Source organism: Helianthus annuus, chromosome 1 (assembly GCF_002127325.2).
Source record: "Helianthus annuus cultivar XRQ/B chromosome 1, HanXRQr2.0-SUNRISE, whole genome shotgun sequence".
NCBI classification, from domain to species: Eukaryota; Viridiplantae; Streptophyta; class Magnoliopsida; order Asterales; family Asteraceae; genus Helianthus; species Helianthus annuus.
The window spans coordinates 139,914,000-139,927,457 of record NC_035433.2 but is presented as its reverse complement, the minus strand read 5'-3'; the positions used below and the strand labels follow the sequence as shown (position 1 = coordinate 139,927,457).

The 13,458-nt window shown below is 35.0% G+C and overlaps 1 protein-coding gene across 3 annotated transcripts; it reads right to left on the bottom strand.

The window, feature by feature from the left end:
* Nucleotides 1-3,758: 3,758 nt before the first annotated feature.
* Nucleotides 3,759-12,345, bottom strand: LOC110881086 (transmembrane protein 18). 3 transcript variants are annotated; one of them, XM_022129458.2, is made up of 6 exons: nucleotides 12,209-12,345; nucleotides 11,981-12,039; nucleotides 9,120-9,283; nucleotides 8,322-8,427; nucleotides 6,022-6,170; nucleotides 3,759-4,038 (listed from the first exon to the last, which is right to left on the bottom strand). In XM_022129458.2, exons 3-6 carry the CDS (start codon nucleotides 9,258-9,260, stop codon nucleotides 3,943-3,945), a joined length of 492 nt encoding a protein of 163 aa, XP_021985150.1. In that variant the 5' UTR covers nucleotides 9,261-9,283; nucleotides 11,981-12,039; nucleotides 12,209-12,345; the 3' UTR covers nucleotides 3,759-3,942. The 3 variants fall into 3 exon arrangements, with proteins under 3 accessions (XP_021985150.1, XP_021985154.1, XP_021985159.1); XM_022129462.2 differs by having other exon boundaries at nucleotides 3,769-4,038; nucleotides 11,981-12,055; nucleotides 12,209-12,339; XM_022129467.2 differs by lacking the exon at nucleotides 11,981-12,039 and having other exon boundaries at nucleotides 3,769-4,038; nucleotides 12,209-12,339.
* Nucleotides 12,346-13,458: the final 1,113 nt, after the last annotated feature.

The following is a 13,458-nucleotide window of genomic DNA, read 5'->3' as shown; positions in this document are numbered from 1 at the left end:
TTTTGGATTAAAAGTAAAAAATTCATTTTTTTAAAAAACCCCAAAGCATAAGTTACAACACCTTTATGTCTAAACATGTTGAAAATTATAATAAGAGTTAAATGTCATTTTACTCCCTGTGGTTTGGGCATTTTGTCAGTTTAGTCCAAAGGTTTTATTGTTTGCATGTGAGTCCAAAAAGGTTTCACCGTCACAATCCAGTGGACTAAAATGGCAATGGTGAAACTTTTTTGGACCCACAGGTAAAAAATGAAACCTTTGGACTAAACTGGCAAAATGACTCAAACCACATAAACTAAAATGTCATATAACTCTTATAGTAATGTGTAATGTAATTTGTAATGATGATTATGATTTGATTTCAGGTTTGTTTTTTAGATCGGTTATCAGTAAAAGATCTTATAATCATTGGGTTTTTATTTACTTTATTGTTCTTCATTTTGATAGTTTGACAATAGTTTTAAGTCTTTTTAAATAAAAACTAAATCCTACGGTCGATTTTAATATTATGAAAAGGTAAACAAATGTTTTCTTTGTTGTCCATAACTTGAAAACCATACTTCGTTGTTGTAGATGCAAAAATCTAACGGCCGAGCACACTTTGTCATCTTTGCAAAACAACATAAACAGCTCAACTCGTTAGAAAGGATCAAAGACCGGGGAGTCTTTAAATAAGTATATGCGCTCAAGTCAGTATAGGATTCATGACAATCGAAATGTAAACATATGAGAGTAGGAAAGTAAACAGAGAATAAGGTATGGAGCAAGGCTCGTGACGTGTGAAGCAGGAAAGGAATAAGATTCTTCTACTGGGAGTTAAGCTTTCGGTATATAAGTAACTAGTAGATGCCCCGCTCGCGTTGCGGGGCAATGGCCGGATAATTCTCAATCAATTAAAAAAAGACTACTATAACTTTGCTATCAAAAAAAATAATGATAAGACCGTAATTTTAGGCTCAGGGCAAAACTTTAATTTTTCATGATTAGGCAGCTAGAGTTATGCGTCGCCCGCGTTGTCGGGCACTAAACCGAGTATTTCTTAGGTTAATAACATGTACGTCTTTATTTCGGTTAGTTATACATATTACGTATAACATGATATCAAAAAAAGACACATCAAGTTAACCAATTAAAGAAAAACAGTACCATAGTTATGATAAAAAGAAATAACTAAAACGATGACAAGCGTGTAACTTAGAGTTGGGGGGCAAAACAATAATTTGTCAGGACCAATTAGCGAGTGCTAGCCAGCTGTGTTGGCATGAATAAAAACAAAATTAAGTCAACAAAGTAAAATAAAACACTACCATGGTTTTGCGAAAGGAAAAAAAACGATGGCAAGATTGCAATTTTTAGCTGAGGTAAAATCGTAATTTTAAAATGGAGGTAAAATAATATTTTTAACTGAGGGCAAAACCATTTTTTTAAATGGGGGCAAAATCGTAATATTTGAGTTGCGGGCGAAATCATAATTTTTAGCTGGGGCAAAATCGTAATTTTAAACTGGGAACAAAATCGTAATTTGGCAGGACTCTAGCTGAGGGCATAACAATATTTTTATTTTGAACTGGGGGCAAAATTGTATTTTTTAACTGAGGGCAAAATCGTAAATTTAAGCAAGGGGCAACAGCAAAATTTTATTTTGAATCGAGGGCGAAATCGTAATTTTACACCTGGGATAAAATTGTAATTTGGCATCAACTATAAATAACTATTATATGAAAAAAAAAAAAAAACAAAAGCCAAAAGGTAGCCGCCAAAAGGGGCCACTTACCTAACAAAACTATTCCCATGACGTAAGCAAAACTTGTGAATGTATATGTTGATAATAAGAGATGGAATGTGCTAAAGCCCTTGTGGATCCATATGTGTTGGGGTCCAAACATGTTGGGTCGGCCCAGTTAGGAGGTATCTCTTCGGATATCAAACCTGAAACTCTTTAACTGTAATAAAAAATGGTTCGTCTACCTGCAAAAGAGGCAAGCATACATGGTTTCTCAGCAGTTTTGCTTTGTTTTCGCTGGTTTTGTCTAGTTTGCTCAATCGATTAATTCTTTTCGGGCCTTTTAGCCATCAAATAGCGGCTATGACGATTCACCCCTTCAACTAATCAACACAGGCTCGAAACTCGGCCATTTCTTTTAGTGCTTGGTTTATTAGCTCGTAACCAACGGTTTTTAAATTATTGGTTTCAGCTAGAGGGGGCAATCTTGACCCAAAGTCTTCCAAGCGGGTCAGTTTGGGTTGCTTTTAAAATTATATGGGTTGGTTTGGGTAAGATATTCTAACTAAATGGGTCATAATGGGTCACTTCAAATTCCATCTTGTTATTTTCGGGTCAAAACGGGTCGACAACATTAAAGAATTGGGTCAATGTGGGTTAGTGTCTTAAAGAAATGGGGTAGATTTTGGGTCGGAATGGGTTTCGAGCCGGCACAAGTATCCGCACGAGACGGGTTACGTCATGAAAGGGATTTTGGATCGGAACGGGTTCAGTTCAAATTGAGTTTCGGGTCGAGACGGGTTTCGGCACGACGCAAGTTATACATCGGAACGGGGCCGGTCCGGGTCGGGTTTCGGGCCGACACGGGTCTCTGCATGTGACGGGTTTCGGATCGCAACGGGTTTTGGGCCGACACGAGTTTCCGCACGAGACGAGTTTCGGGTCGGGATGAGTTTCGTACCGTTTCGACGCGTACCGTTTCGACCCGTACCGTTTCGACGCGTACCGTTTCGACGCGTACCGTTTCGACCCGTACCGTTTCGACGCGTACCGTTTCTACCCGTACCGTTTCGACACGTACCGTTTCGAATCGTACCGTTTCGACGCGTAGCGTTTCGACGCGAACCGTTTCGACTCAAACCGTTTCGACGCGTAATGTTTCGACGCGTACCGTTTCGACCCGTACCGTTTCGACGCGAACCGTTTCGACCCGTACCGTTTCGACGCCAACCGTTTCGACCCGTACCCGTTTCGACGCCAACCGTTTCGACCCGTACCCCGTACCGTTTCGATCCGTACCGTTTTGACACATACCGTTTCGAATCGTACCGTTTCGACGCGTAGCATTTCGACGCGTACCGTTTCGACGCGAACCGTTTCGACTCAAACCGTTTCGACGCGTAACATTTCGACGCGTACCGTTTCGACCCGTACCGTTTCATAAGAGCCCTCACCTTAAATGGCATACCAAACAGTAGTTTATAAGAGATACGAAATGGTAATAAAATGTTTACAGAACTGAGAGTTTAAAATTTAATAATCCTTGAGTTACTCAATCATCAACTTAAACACATAAAATCATACAACTCAATCGTCAACTATAACATACTAATCTCTTGCTAATAAATTCAAGATTCAAATAATAAGCTACACAGTTACTATTAAAATAAATATGATAGTTAATAAAACATTTTTTAACCAACCCGACCCGACCCGACCCGAAACCCGTTCTGACCCGAACCCGTTCCGACCCGAACCCGTTTTGACCCGAACCCGTTTCGACCCGAACCGAAACAACCCTTTTTTTAATTGACCCGTTTTGACCCGAACCCGTTTCGACCCGAACCCGTTTTGACCCATGACCCAACCCGACCCGACCCGTTTGCCAGGTCTAGTTTCAGCATAAAAAGTTGCATATGATTTACAAGTATGATGGTTTATTAGGCTTTTTTTCACGAGCCCGTTGGCTAACAAATCGGGTCGCCTTGTCTACAAAGCTTCTTGAACCTAGTACTTATAAGTTGCAAAACATGACTGTCACAAAAGAGGTTAACTTCAATTTGTAAAGGTAAAACCAAAATTTTACACAACAAAACAAAAAACAACGCTAGAATATCGATAGTATGTGATCTATGCCGGTTACAAACTACACCTAAATCCGTGTTTTAATAGAGAAGCATCTCATAAGATCAAGCACAAATTGTACATGATACAGAAGATCAATCCTGTTTGGTGGCAGAAAGTCTAGCACGGTGTTTGAGTTCTGCTCGTTTCCATTTCACGATAAGGTGACATAAAGAGAAAAGTGTGTTGACCTGCAAAGAACGGGTAATAAAATTGTGTCGATTAATGATTCCTAGACTAAACATGGATAATGTGTGTGTGTGTCAAAAGATTGAAACAGGGCATTGCCTATAACGGGTCAAAAGATCGACTCACTTAACACTTTTTTATCCATTTAATGATTTAATTATGATCAAAAAACACTTTTGATACAAGAAAAAACTAAAACTTTCCAAAGAAAAGCGTTAGGAGGTTGCATGCAGTAATTAATTTATAGGGCTGCAAATGAACTGAACGTTCAGCGAACAGTTTGTGAACCGTTCGGCACGAAGTTCCTTTGTGTTCGTTCGTTTTGTTTAATAAATGAAGGAACACGAACAAGAAATTGTGTTCAATTAGTTAAATGAACAAACATGAACAGAGGTCGCGTTCGTTCATTATTGTTCGTGAACGTTCGGTAATGTGTTCGTTTATGTTCGAAAGTTCATTGGTGTTTTAAATATTTATACTTTATTTAAATACTTCAAAATTCTGACAAATAATTAATATTTAGTCAGTTAGGGGTGTGCGCAGTTCGGTTCGGTTTTTGGGCAAAATCAAAACCGAAACCGAAATGTCGGTTTCGGTTTCGGTTTTTTTCGCTTTTCGGTTCGGTTTTTCGGTTTTTGAAACAAAAGTAAGTAAGATTCAAAAACAAAAAAATATAATTCAAAATTTAAGAATCTTTCTTATATGGTTACATTTAAGTTATTATACTTAATCTTTTTAATTAAAAATGTTTACATAAACCTAACCTTCTAATCTATTTTTATGTTTCTTCAAAGTTTTTATTAGGACTTTTTCTTTTGTAATACTTTGAAGATTGTTTAATTTTTATATTAAACTTTGTTATTTGTTATAGGCAATAAATAAATCATCTCAATTATAAATAAACATCTTAATATTTTTATTATAAGTACTTAATATTCAAGAATAAAATTAATAATATCTAATAGCATGGGCAACATAAAAATATATGTTTTTTTTTGTTTCGGTTCGGTTCGGTTTTTTTCGGTTATTGAAAATGGTTATCCGAAAACCGAGCCGAAATTTTTGGTTATTAAAAATCCAAAAACCGAACCGTCGGTTTTTGTTTCGGTTCGGTTTTGTCGGTTATTTCGGTTATTTCGCTTACGGTTCGGTTATTTCGGTTTTCCGCTCACCCCTAGTATCAGTGCATTATATATTTTGTTCATGAACGCTTATTTGTGTTCGTTTGTTTTCATTTGTGTTCAAGAACATTCATTTGAGTTCGTTACCTATAATTAACAAACGAACATGAACACATTCATTTCTTTAATGAACGAGCACAAACAAAAAATCTTGTTCGGTAAGTGTTCGTGAACACATGTATTTCCTTAACAAACGAACAAGACCTTGTTCTTGTTTGTGTTCGTTCGGTTCGTTTGCAGCCCTAGTAATTTAGTAAAAATAGGCTTTGAGCAGATTTCAACTCGTTCAGCGTTTGTTCGCCCATATGCATGGTTTTAAAAAACGACTCTGAGGCGCGCCTCAGGGGGTTTCTAGTGTACGTGTGCCTCAAAGAGGCTGAGGCGCTAAAAAGGCTGCGCCTCAGGGGGTTTCTGATATTTGTTTTTGATGTTTTTGACTTTTTATGTCAATTTCAAGCAATTTATGTCTTTTTTATGTGTGTTTTTGATGATTTTGATGATGAATTTAGTTAGTATTATTATTTTTATAAGATATACAATTTTATATTTATTTTTTTAATTCCGCCTTGGGCTTACGCCTCGAGGCTTACGCCTCGTGAGGCGAAGGGAAAACGCCTCGAAACTCGTTTCCGTTTTGTTAAACCTTGCCCATATGACCTGTTCTCCTCTTAACTAATTGTATTTTATTTGACCCGTTTAAGATAAACACGACGCATATTGACCCAATTATAAATAAATGGGTAAAACATGCCACTATTAAGGTTGAAAAGAAAAGTGAAAATAAAACATATTAAAATCACTAACCAGAATTATGGTTGCGAAAACAAGAAGAGGCCCGGACCAGAGCACCGAGAGGAAGACTCCATGACGGTCAAAATAATTTTGACCAGCAAAGCTTTTCCAGTTTTCACTCAACACGGTGTTTAGCCTTTCAGCAAGATAGACACCAGCCACTGCACCAATTTGATCACTCGGAAATCAGTATGATCAATTCGGAATAAGCATCCGTCATGTTTAGATAGAAAGTCAAAGCTTACTTTAAGTTGCATGCAATTCACACAAACTAAAATTTGTAAAAAGCTGTTTGCTTGGGTCGTAACGGGTCAATATAGTAATGTTAAATAAGTAGCCAAAATAAGACGGGTCAAATGTCTCCTAGGGTGTACCTATACGCTATGCAGTTAATATCCCGATATATCAGTGATATATCGGTAATCGGTCTCCTGCCGAGATAGCGGTACAAAATATTGGTCAGAATATCGGTACCGATAATATCAGCGATATAGGACCGATATTTGAACGATAAATCACCGATTTTCCCGATATCAGCACCATTCTTCTTATTTCTACCGTTCATTTATCTTCTTATTGCTGCTATTAGTGTTTTAAGTCTTAATTGTTAGTTATTACTGTTAAATGTTAGTGTTTTAAGTCTTAGTCAGTTCTTACTTGTTACAGTTGTTAGTGTTAAATCGCTATATATATAAATTTAGCATAATATTAAAATTACCGATATCCCACCGTGATAACCGATATCTCAAATATCGGTCCATGACCGATATCCGATATTTTACCGCATTAACTACTTAGCCTATACGTGTATATAACGTGCACAATCCCTGAATCAGTTTAGAGTAAAACAATCATTTATCATGAAATTTTCAAATCAAATGGCGAATGAAGGTAGATGTCATCTTTCTATACAGTTGAATACAAAGCCCTTTCGATGATCATCACATTTGCCAATTATGTCATATATAATTATTAAGCTGCTGAAAGTATTAATCCAGGTCTAGCATAAAAAAAGGCTTCCACTATTTTCACATTCATAAATCTTATTTTCACGTCCCTTTTCTCTCTCTATATGTATCTATGTATGTATAGAGAGAGACAGGGGGGGGGGGGGGGGGAGTGTGAATAGTCTCTAAAAAAATCACATTTGCCAATTATGTCATACATAATTATTAAGCTACTGAAAGTATTAATTCGGGTCTAGCATAAAAAAAAATCACCTCTAAAGATCTAAACCCATTTCTAGCAAGAACACAAGGAGATATTAGTTTTCTTTTGCTTAATGATGGTTAAAGGGCCCTTAGACACTCCCAAACACACCCTAATTCACTTGGAATTTACATAGATGCCTAATACATTACAACAATAATGATATTTGAATTTCAACTAGTATTAAACACCCCCCGCGTTGCGGCGGGGCTATCAACGCTGAACTTGCAGCGTGTTAATACGAATAACTTAGACCGGAACGTAAAACATATTAAAGAATAACTAAGTTGACCTATTACTCGCACATTGCAACGAACCTATCAAACTTGAAAAAAAAAATAGACAATATTGAACCGCACACACGTTGCGCCGTGTTAACTCGCAGAATTTAAAACGGAACGTAAAACGAAAAATTTGCGTAAGACGAAAAGTATGAGGGACTAAAGTTGAAAGTAAAAAAGTTGCGAGGTTAATTGCGAAAGACGAAAACTTTTGGGTTAAAAGTAAAAAAATCAAATAGGTTTAGGTTAAAAGTGAAAAATCAATTTTTTTTTTGAAAATCCCACTAAACATTGAGTACAACCACTCTTTGCCTACAAATGTTGAAAATTTATAATATGGAAATGCCATTTTCGTCCCTGAGGTTTGGCCACTTTTGCAACTTTTGTCCAAAGTTTGACTTTTTGCATCTGGATCCAAAAGGTTTGAAATCTTGCCATTTTTGTCCCCGAGGGCCAAACCTCGAGGGACGAAAATCGCAATAAATTGCCAAACCTCATAGACGAAAATGGCAAGATTTCAAACCTTTTGGATCTAGATGCGAAAATACATACCTTAGGACGAAAGTCGCAAAAATGACCAATCCTTAGGGACAAATGTTAACACTTATTTGAGACACTAATTGTTAACACTTAACAAATATGGATAAGAAAATGTTCTGAACAATCAAACCTGCCATTACCAAAAGATTAGCCATTTTTGACCCGTTAGTCAGCAAGACCCGCCCATTTTTCTAGCTCTAGACGTTATTCATGCTCAAAAAAAAACTGACATTTATTGGTACAATACATAAACAACTGTAGCTCAAGAGATAGTAAACCTACATGACAGAAGAAACAGGTACATCTGAAAGTTGATATTTTTCCTTGACGTGAAGATTATTATTAGCACCATAAAGTGAAACGCCAACAAGCCCACTAACCAAGGTTCCTGAGAAAGAACATTTAGAACTTACAATCAGCTTTCGATAGGGCTGCAAACGAACATTCGGCTAACAGTTCGTGAATCGTTCGTCGGGAAGTTCGTTCGTTTATTAAACAAACAAACACGAACAAGAAATTTCGTTCATTTCGTTAAACAAACGAACATGAACAGAGGCCGCGTTCGTTTATTTATGTTCGCGAACGTTCAGTAACGTGTTCGATTGTGTTCAATAGTACTTCGTTGGTGTTTTAGTTTTTATATTTTGTTTAATTACTTCAAAATTCCGACAAATAAAATATTTAATAAGTGTCAGTGTATTAAAAAATTTGTTCATGAACGCTTGTTTGTGTTCATTTGTTTCCATTTGTGTTCATGAACATTAGTCTGTGTTCATCAAAGTTCGTTTTCGTTCATTGCCTAAAGTTAACACACAAACACGTTCATTTCCTTAACAAACGAACATGAACAAGAAATCCCGTTTGGTAAGTGTTCATGAACAGTTCGTGAACACATATATTTCTTAACAAACGAACAAGAACAAGATTGTAGCCCTAGCTTTTGAAGAGAGGTAAAATAAAGATTGTAAAATAAAGTGGAAAGATATCAATGACACAGAATAACAGAAGCTTGTTATATATTTAATCTTGAAACTAAATTGGTACTGTGTGACCGATATAGATCAATGTGGAAAGGTGTACCTTCCAATCAATGGCGTGAAAGAAACCGATGAAATTATCCATTGCTGGTTGCATTCCAACTCGAAGCTCAGAAGAAATTTTCTCGATAACTTCTTGCATTTGATCCAAGTGGTCATTCATTGCTGTCTTTAGCTCATCCATGATTCAACTTTTTTCTCAATTTACTGCACAACAAATTGATGTAAATACCAACTTCTTTAAAATCAAAATTCACTTTTGCAAATTCATAAGTTTAAAGGTAATCCACACAAAGTGAAATGCAGACTTCCTATGGCACGTATGGATATATATATGTAATCGTAAAAATACACATAATAAATGATAAAATTATCCTAAACATAAAAATATATAATAAAAAAATTGTTTATTAGGAGTTCTGCGAGTTCTGTAAATATTTATGGTTCTGAAATGATCCTGGCCCTATATATATATATATATATATATAAATAACCGAAATCCCAAACAAGAAATACGTTGACTTTGACCAATGAAAACGAGTTAACATTCAACTTGGCCAGTTGCCCCTTAAAAGATTCTAATAGTTGGCCACAATGTAACAAGTTCGACAAACGTTACAGGGAAACTTCTTTATAAAACGATATGATTACATTAAATAATATGGTGACTTAATCCATCAGTTTTCCCCCTTTTTATATGGCATACGAATCCAATATATGTTCAGTAGCAAGCCCGTCCTTGTACTTTTATACTTCGTTTGGTTTACTTTCTCGAATGAGAATTATAGTGAATCATGAGCTTATACTCTCTTGTTTATCTATTATGCCCAGTGTTGTAAAAATCGGGATTAATTGGTAATCAGTAGCTTACCGATTAAATTTCACCTAGTCAAACCTAAAAGACCAAAGGCAGTCAAAATTGGTCAAATATTTTTTAGTATTTGAAAACTTATACTTATTAATCATATAAGAGTAATAAATTTGAAAAATTATATACAAAATATTGAAAAAAAATGTATATTAAATATACAAGTTTGAAAAATTACATATAGAATTCCAATTCAATTAATCCCAATTAGCGCCTAGCGATTTTTACAAACATGATTAAATTACTCACTATTTCAAAAAAAAAAAAAAACTAACTAAAGGAACATAACTAAACCCTAAATCAATCTTTTTAAGTATTTGAAAATTTATACTTATTAATCAAATACGAGTAATAAATTTGAAAAATTATATACAAATATTGAAAAAAAAAATTGTATATTAAATATACAAGTTTGAAAAATTACATATAAGATTCCAATTCGATTAATCCCGATTAGCGCCTAGCGATTTTTACATACATGATTAAATTACTCCCTATTTCAACAAAAAAAAAAAAAACTAGGAAAAATTACACGTTTTGTCCTTTATCTTGATACCCTTTTTTAGGCGGTATCCTTTTCAACGAATTTTAACAGGTTTTGCCCTTTATAGGGAATTTTGTTACATGTTTTGTCCTTTAACCCTAACCCAGTTAGTTTTTTTTGTTAAATCTGATCATGTGACTTGCATGTGAGGGTATTTTTGTCATTTCACCTGAAAGGACTAAATATGTAAATAATATTAAATAAAGATCAAACATATACAGATCAGACTAGTTATGCCTAACAAAAGTTAAATTCAGCCAATCACATAAACCTGAAAACCGATTACTCCTCGCATAACTACAATTATAAAAAATTCTACATCATGCAACTAAATTAACTAAACACTGCTAAACCAAATCAAATCGCCTAAATCAATCTAAAATGAATTCAAACTATTCATTCCAAATCTCATCGCATAAATTAACTTAACATGGATCCAAATCCATAGTTATTAAAGGCGTTAGGCGCACTCAAGGCGCATAGGCCTCGCCTGGGGCCTAGGCGCAAGGCGCAAAAAAAGCGCGGGCCTGAGAAAAAAAAAAAAGCGTACCACAAAAAAAATGTTAAAATATTTTTATATAATAGAAAATTAATACTATTATTCAAATAAAATAAACTAAAGCTATTATATAACATTTAAAATCGTCTATTTAGTACCAAAAATTATAAAATGCTAGTTTATTAGTGTAGAAAAGCAGTTTCGTTAGATAAAAGTAGAAATCTAGCTAGAACCTTGCCAGAATTTAAAGAATTTGGCCGAAAACTCTCAAGAATCTAGAAATATCGCCAGAATTTGCGCATGAACCATCGCCTGGAGAATTAAAGCGCAATTGCCTTGACTTAAGGCGCAATTGCCTCGCCTACCTAAGGCGCAAGAGGCGATGGCTTTTAACAACTATGTCCAAATCATCGATTCTTCAAACACATCAACCAAATCAGCTAAATAAACATACACAAATTAAACTGGTTATGCCTAACGAACGTTCAATTTAGCCAATCACATAAACCTGAAAACTGAATACTCCTCACAAAATTTCAATTACAAAATCCTACATCATGCAACTAAATTAACTAAACACTGCAAAAACATATCAAATAGCCTAAATCAATCTAAAACGAATCGAAACTATTCCATTCTTCACACACAACAATCTAATCTCATAAATTAACTCTTCACACAGCAATCAAATCACCTAAATCAAATCATAAACCTAATTACATCACAGATCAAACACACACAAATCAAACTAATTATGCCTAACGAAACTTCAATTCAACAAAAATACTGAAATCAAACACATCGGATACTCCGTCAGACCTACAGATCTACAAATTGGACACAAATCGTAACCTAAAACCCATGCGAACAATCAAAACCTATAAAAAAACCCTAAGTTAACAGCTAATGCAGTAAATTTGGTTCGAGATTCAATGGTGAATTGCTAGTAAAGTGAATCGAATTGTATAGAATATGATGATGATGATGATTTACCTGTAGGTGAAATTGAATTGAGAGAGATGTAGAGATTGATCTAGGGCACGAGCATTAAACTGGAGGAAGAAGGTACTGGGTTAGGGTTAGAGAACCAAATGTATGGATCGGAGGATGTAATTACAGATCAAATTAGTACAGTGCCGTAAAATGTGAAGCCTGATAAACAAATCATAACATATTTGAAGCAAAAATGTTATTAAATCGAAGAAGAGAAGAAGGAATTACAGTGAGCAGACGCCAATCGAGAAGAACCACGAGATCGCAGAAGATTTGATTAAGTTTTGAGTTTTGAGATTTGAAAGCGAGATTTAAAGGGGTTTTTATCACTGTAAACTTCGAGGGTTTTCCCTTTTCATTTCTTGATTCTAGGAATACATATCGTAACTCAATATAAAAAATAAAAATACATATGTATTTTTATTTTTTATATTGAGTTAGGATATGTATTTTTATTTTTTATATTGAGTTTGTTTTGTGTAATTTTGTCAGTTTGGTGTAATGGTTTTATTTTTCGTCTGTGAATTTAAAAAAGTTTCACTTTTGTCATTTTAGTCCACTGGTTTTAACTTCATCCATTTTTTCTGTTAACGAGAACGGGCAATTCGGCCATATAACCGAATTGCCCTTTTAGTTACCAGAATTACATATAAAATGACTGAATTGCTCTTCTCATTAACATAAAAAATGGATGAAGTTAACCCAGTTGACTAAAATGGCAACGGTGAAACCTTTTTAGACCCACAGGCGAAAAATGAAACATTTAGACTAAGCTGACAAAATGACCAAAACCACAATTATTTATATATTTAAACAAAATTGATCTTTTTTTATGTCTAATCTTATTTATACCAATGATAATATAAGAAATATGGGTAATAAGAATATTAACAAAAAAGTGTGCTTCATATGAAAAAGGGAAATTGGTCTGTAATAATCTCACCTAAACCTTATTGGCCATTAATAATCCCACCTCAGAATATTCCCCCCACCAGTCCCACCTTTCACCTATTTTTCCTACAATGGTCCCCCGTTAAAAAACCTTAACGGAGTTAAGTTTTTTTCCAAATTACATACAGATTTTTTAGGGCTTTTGATTAGAACGACCATACAAGTCCATTGATGTAAAACTTGCCTCAAAACGATGCTCCAAACGATGAAAACGACGCTTCAATTCGGGTGTTTAATTTTTCAATTAACCAAAATCAAGTCACTTGGAACATCAATTCGAAGTAAGTTTTACATCAATGGATTCGTATCATCGTTCTGATCAAAAGCCCTAAAAAATTTGTTTGTAATTTGGAAAAAAGCTTTACTCCGTTAAGTTTTTTAACGGGGGACCATTGTAGGAAAAATAGGTGAAAGGTGGGACTGGTGGAGGGAATATTCTGAGGTGGGATTATTAATGGCCAATAAGGTCTTGATGGGATTATTACAGGCTAATTCCCCTATGAAAAATTGGTTCGATAAAGTGCGTG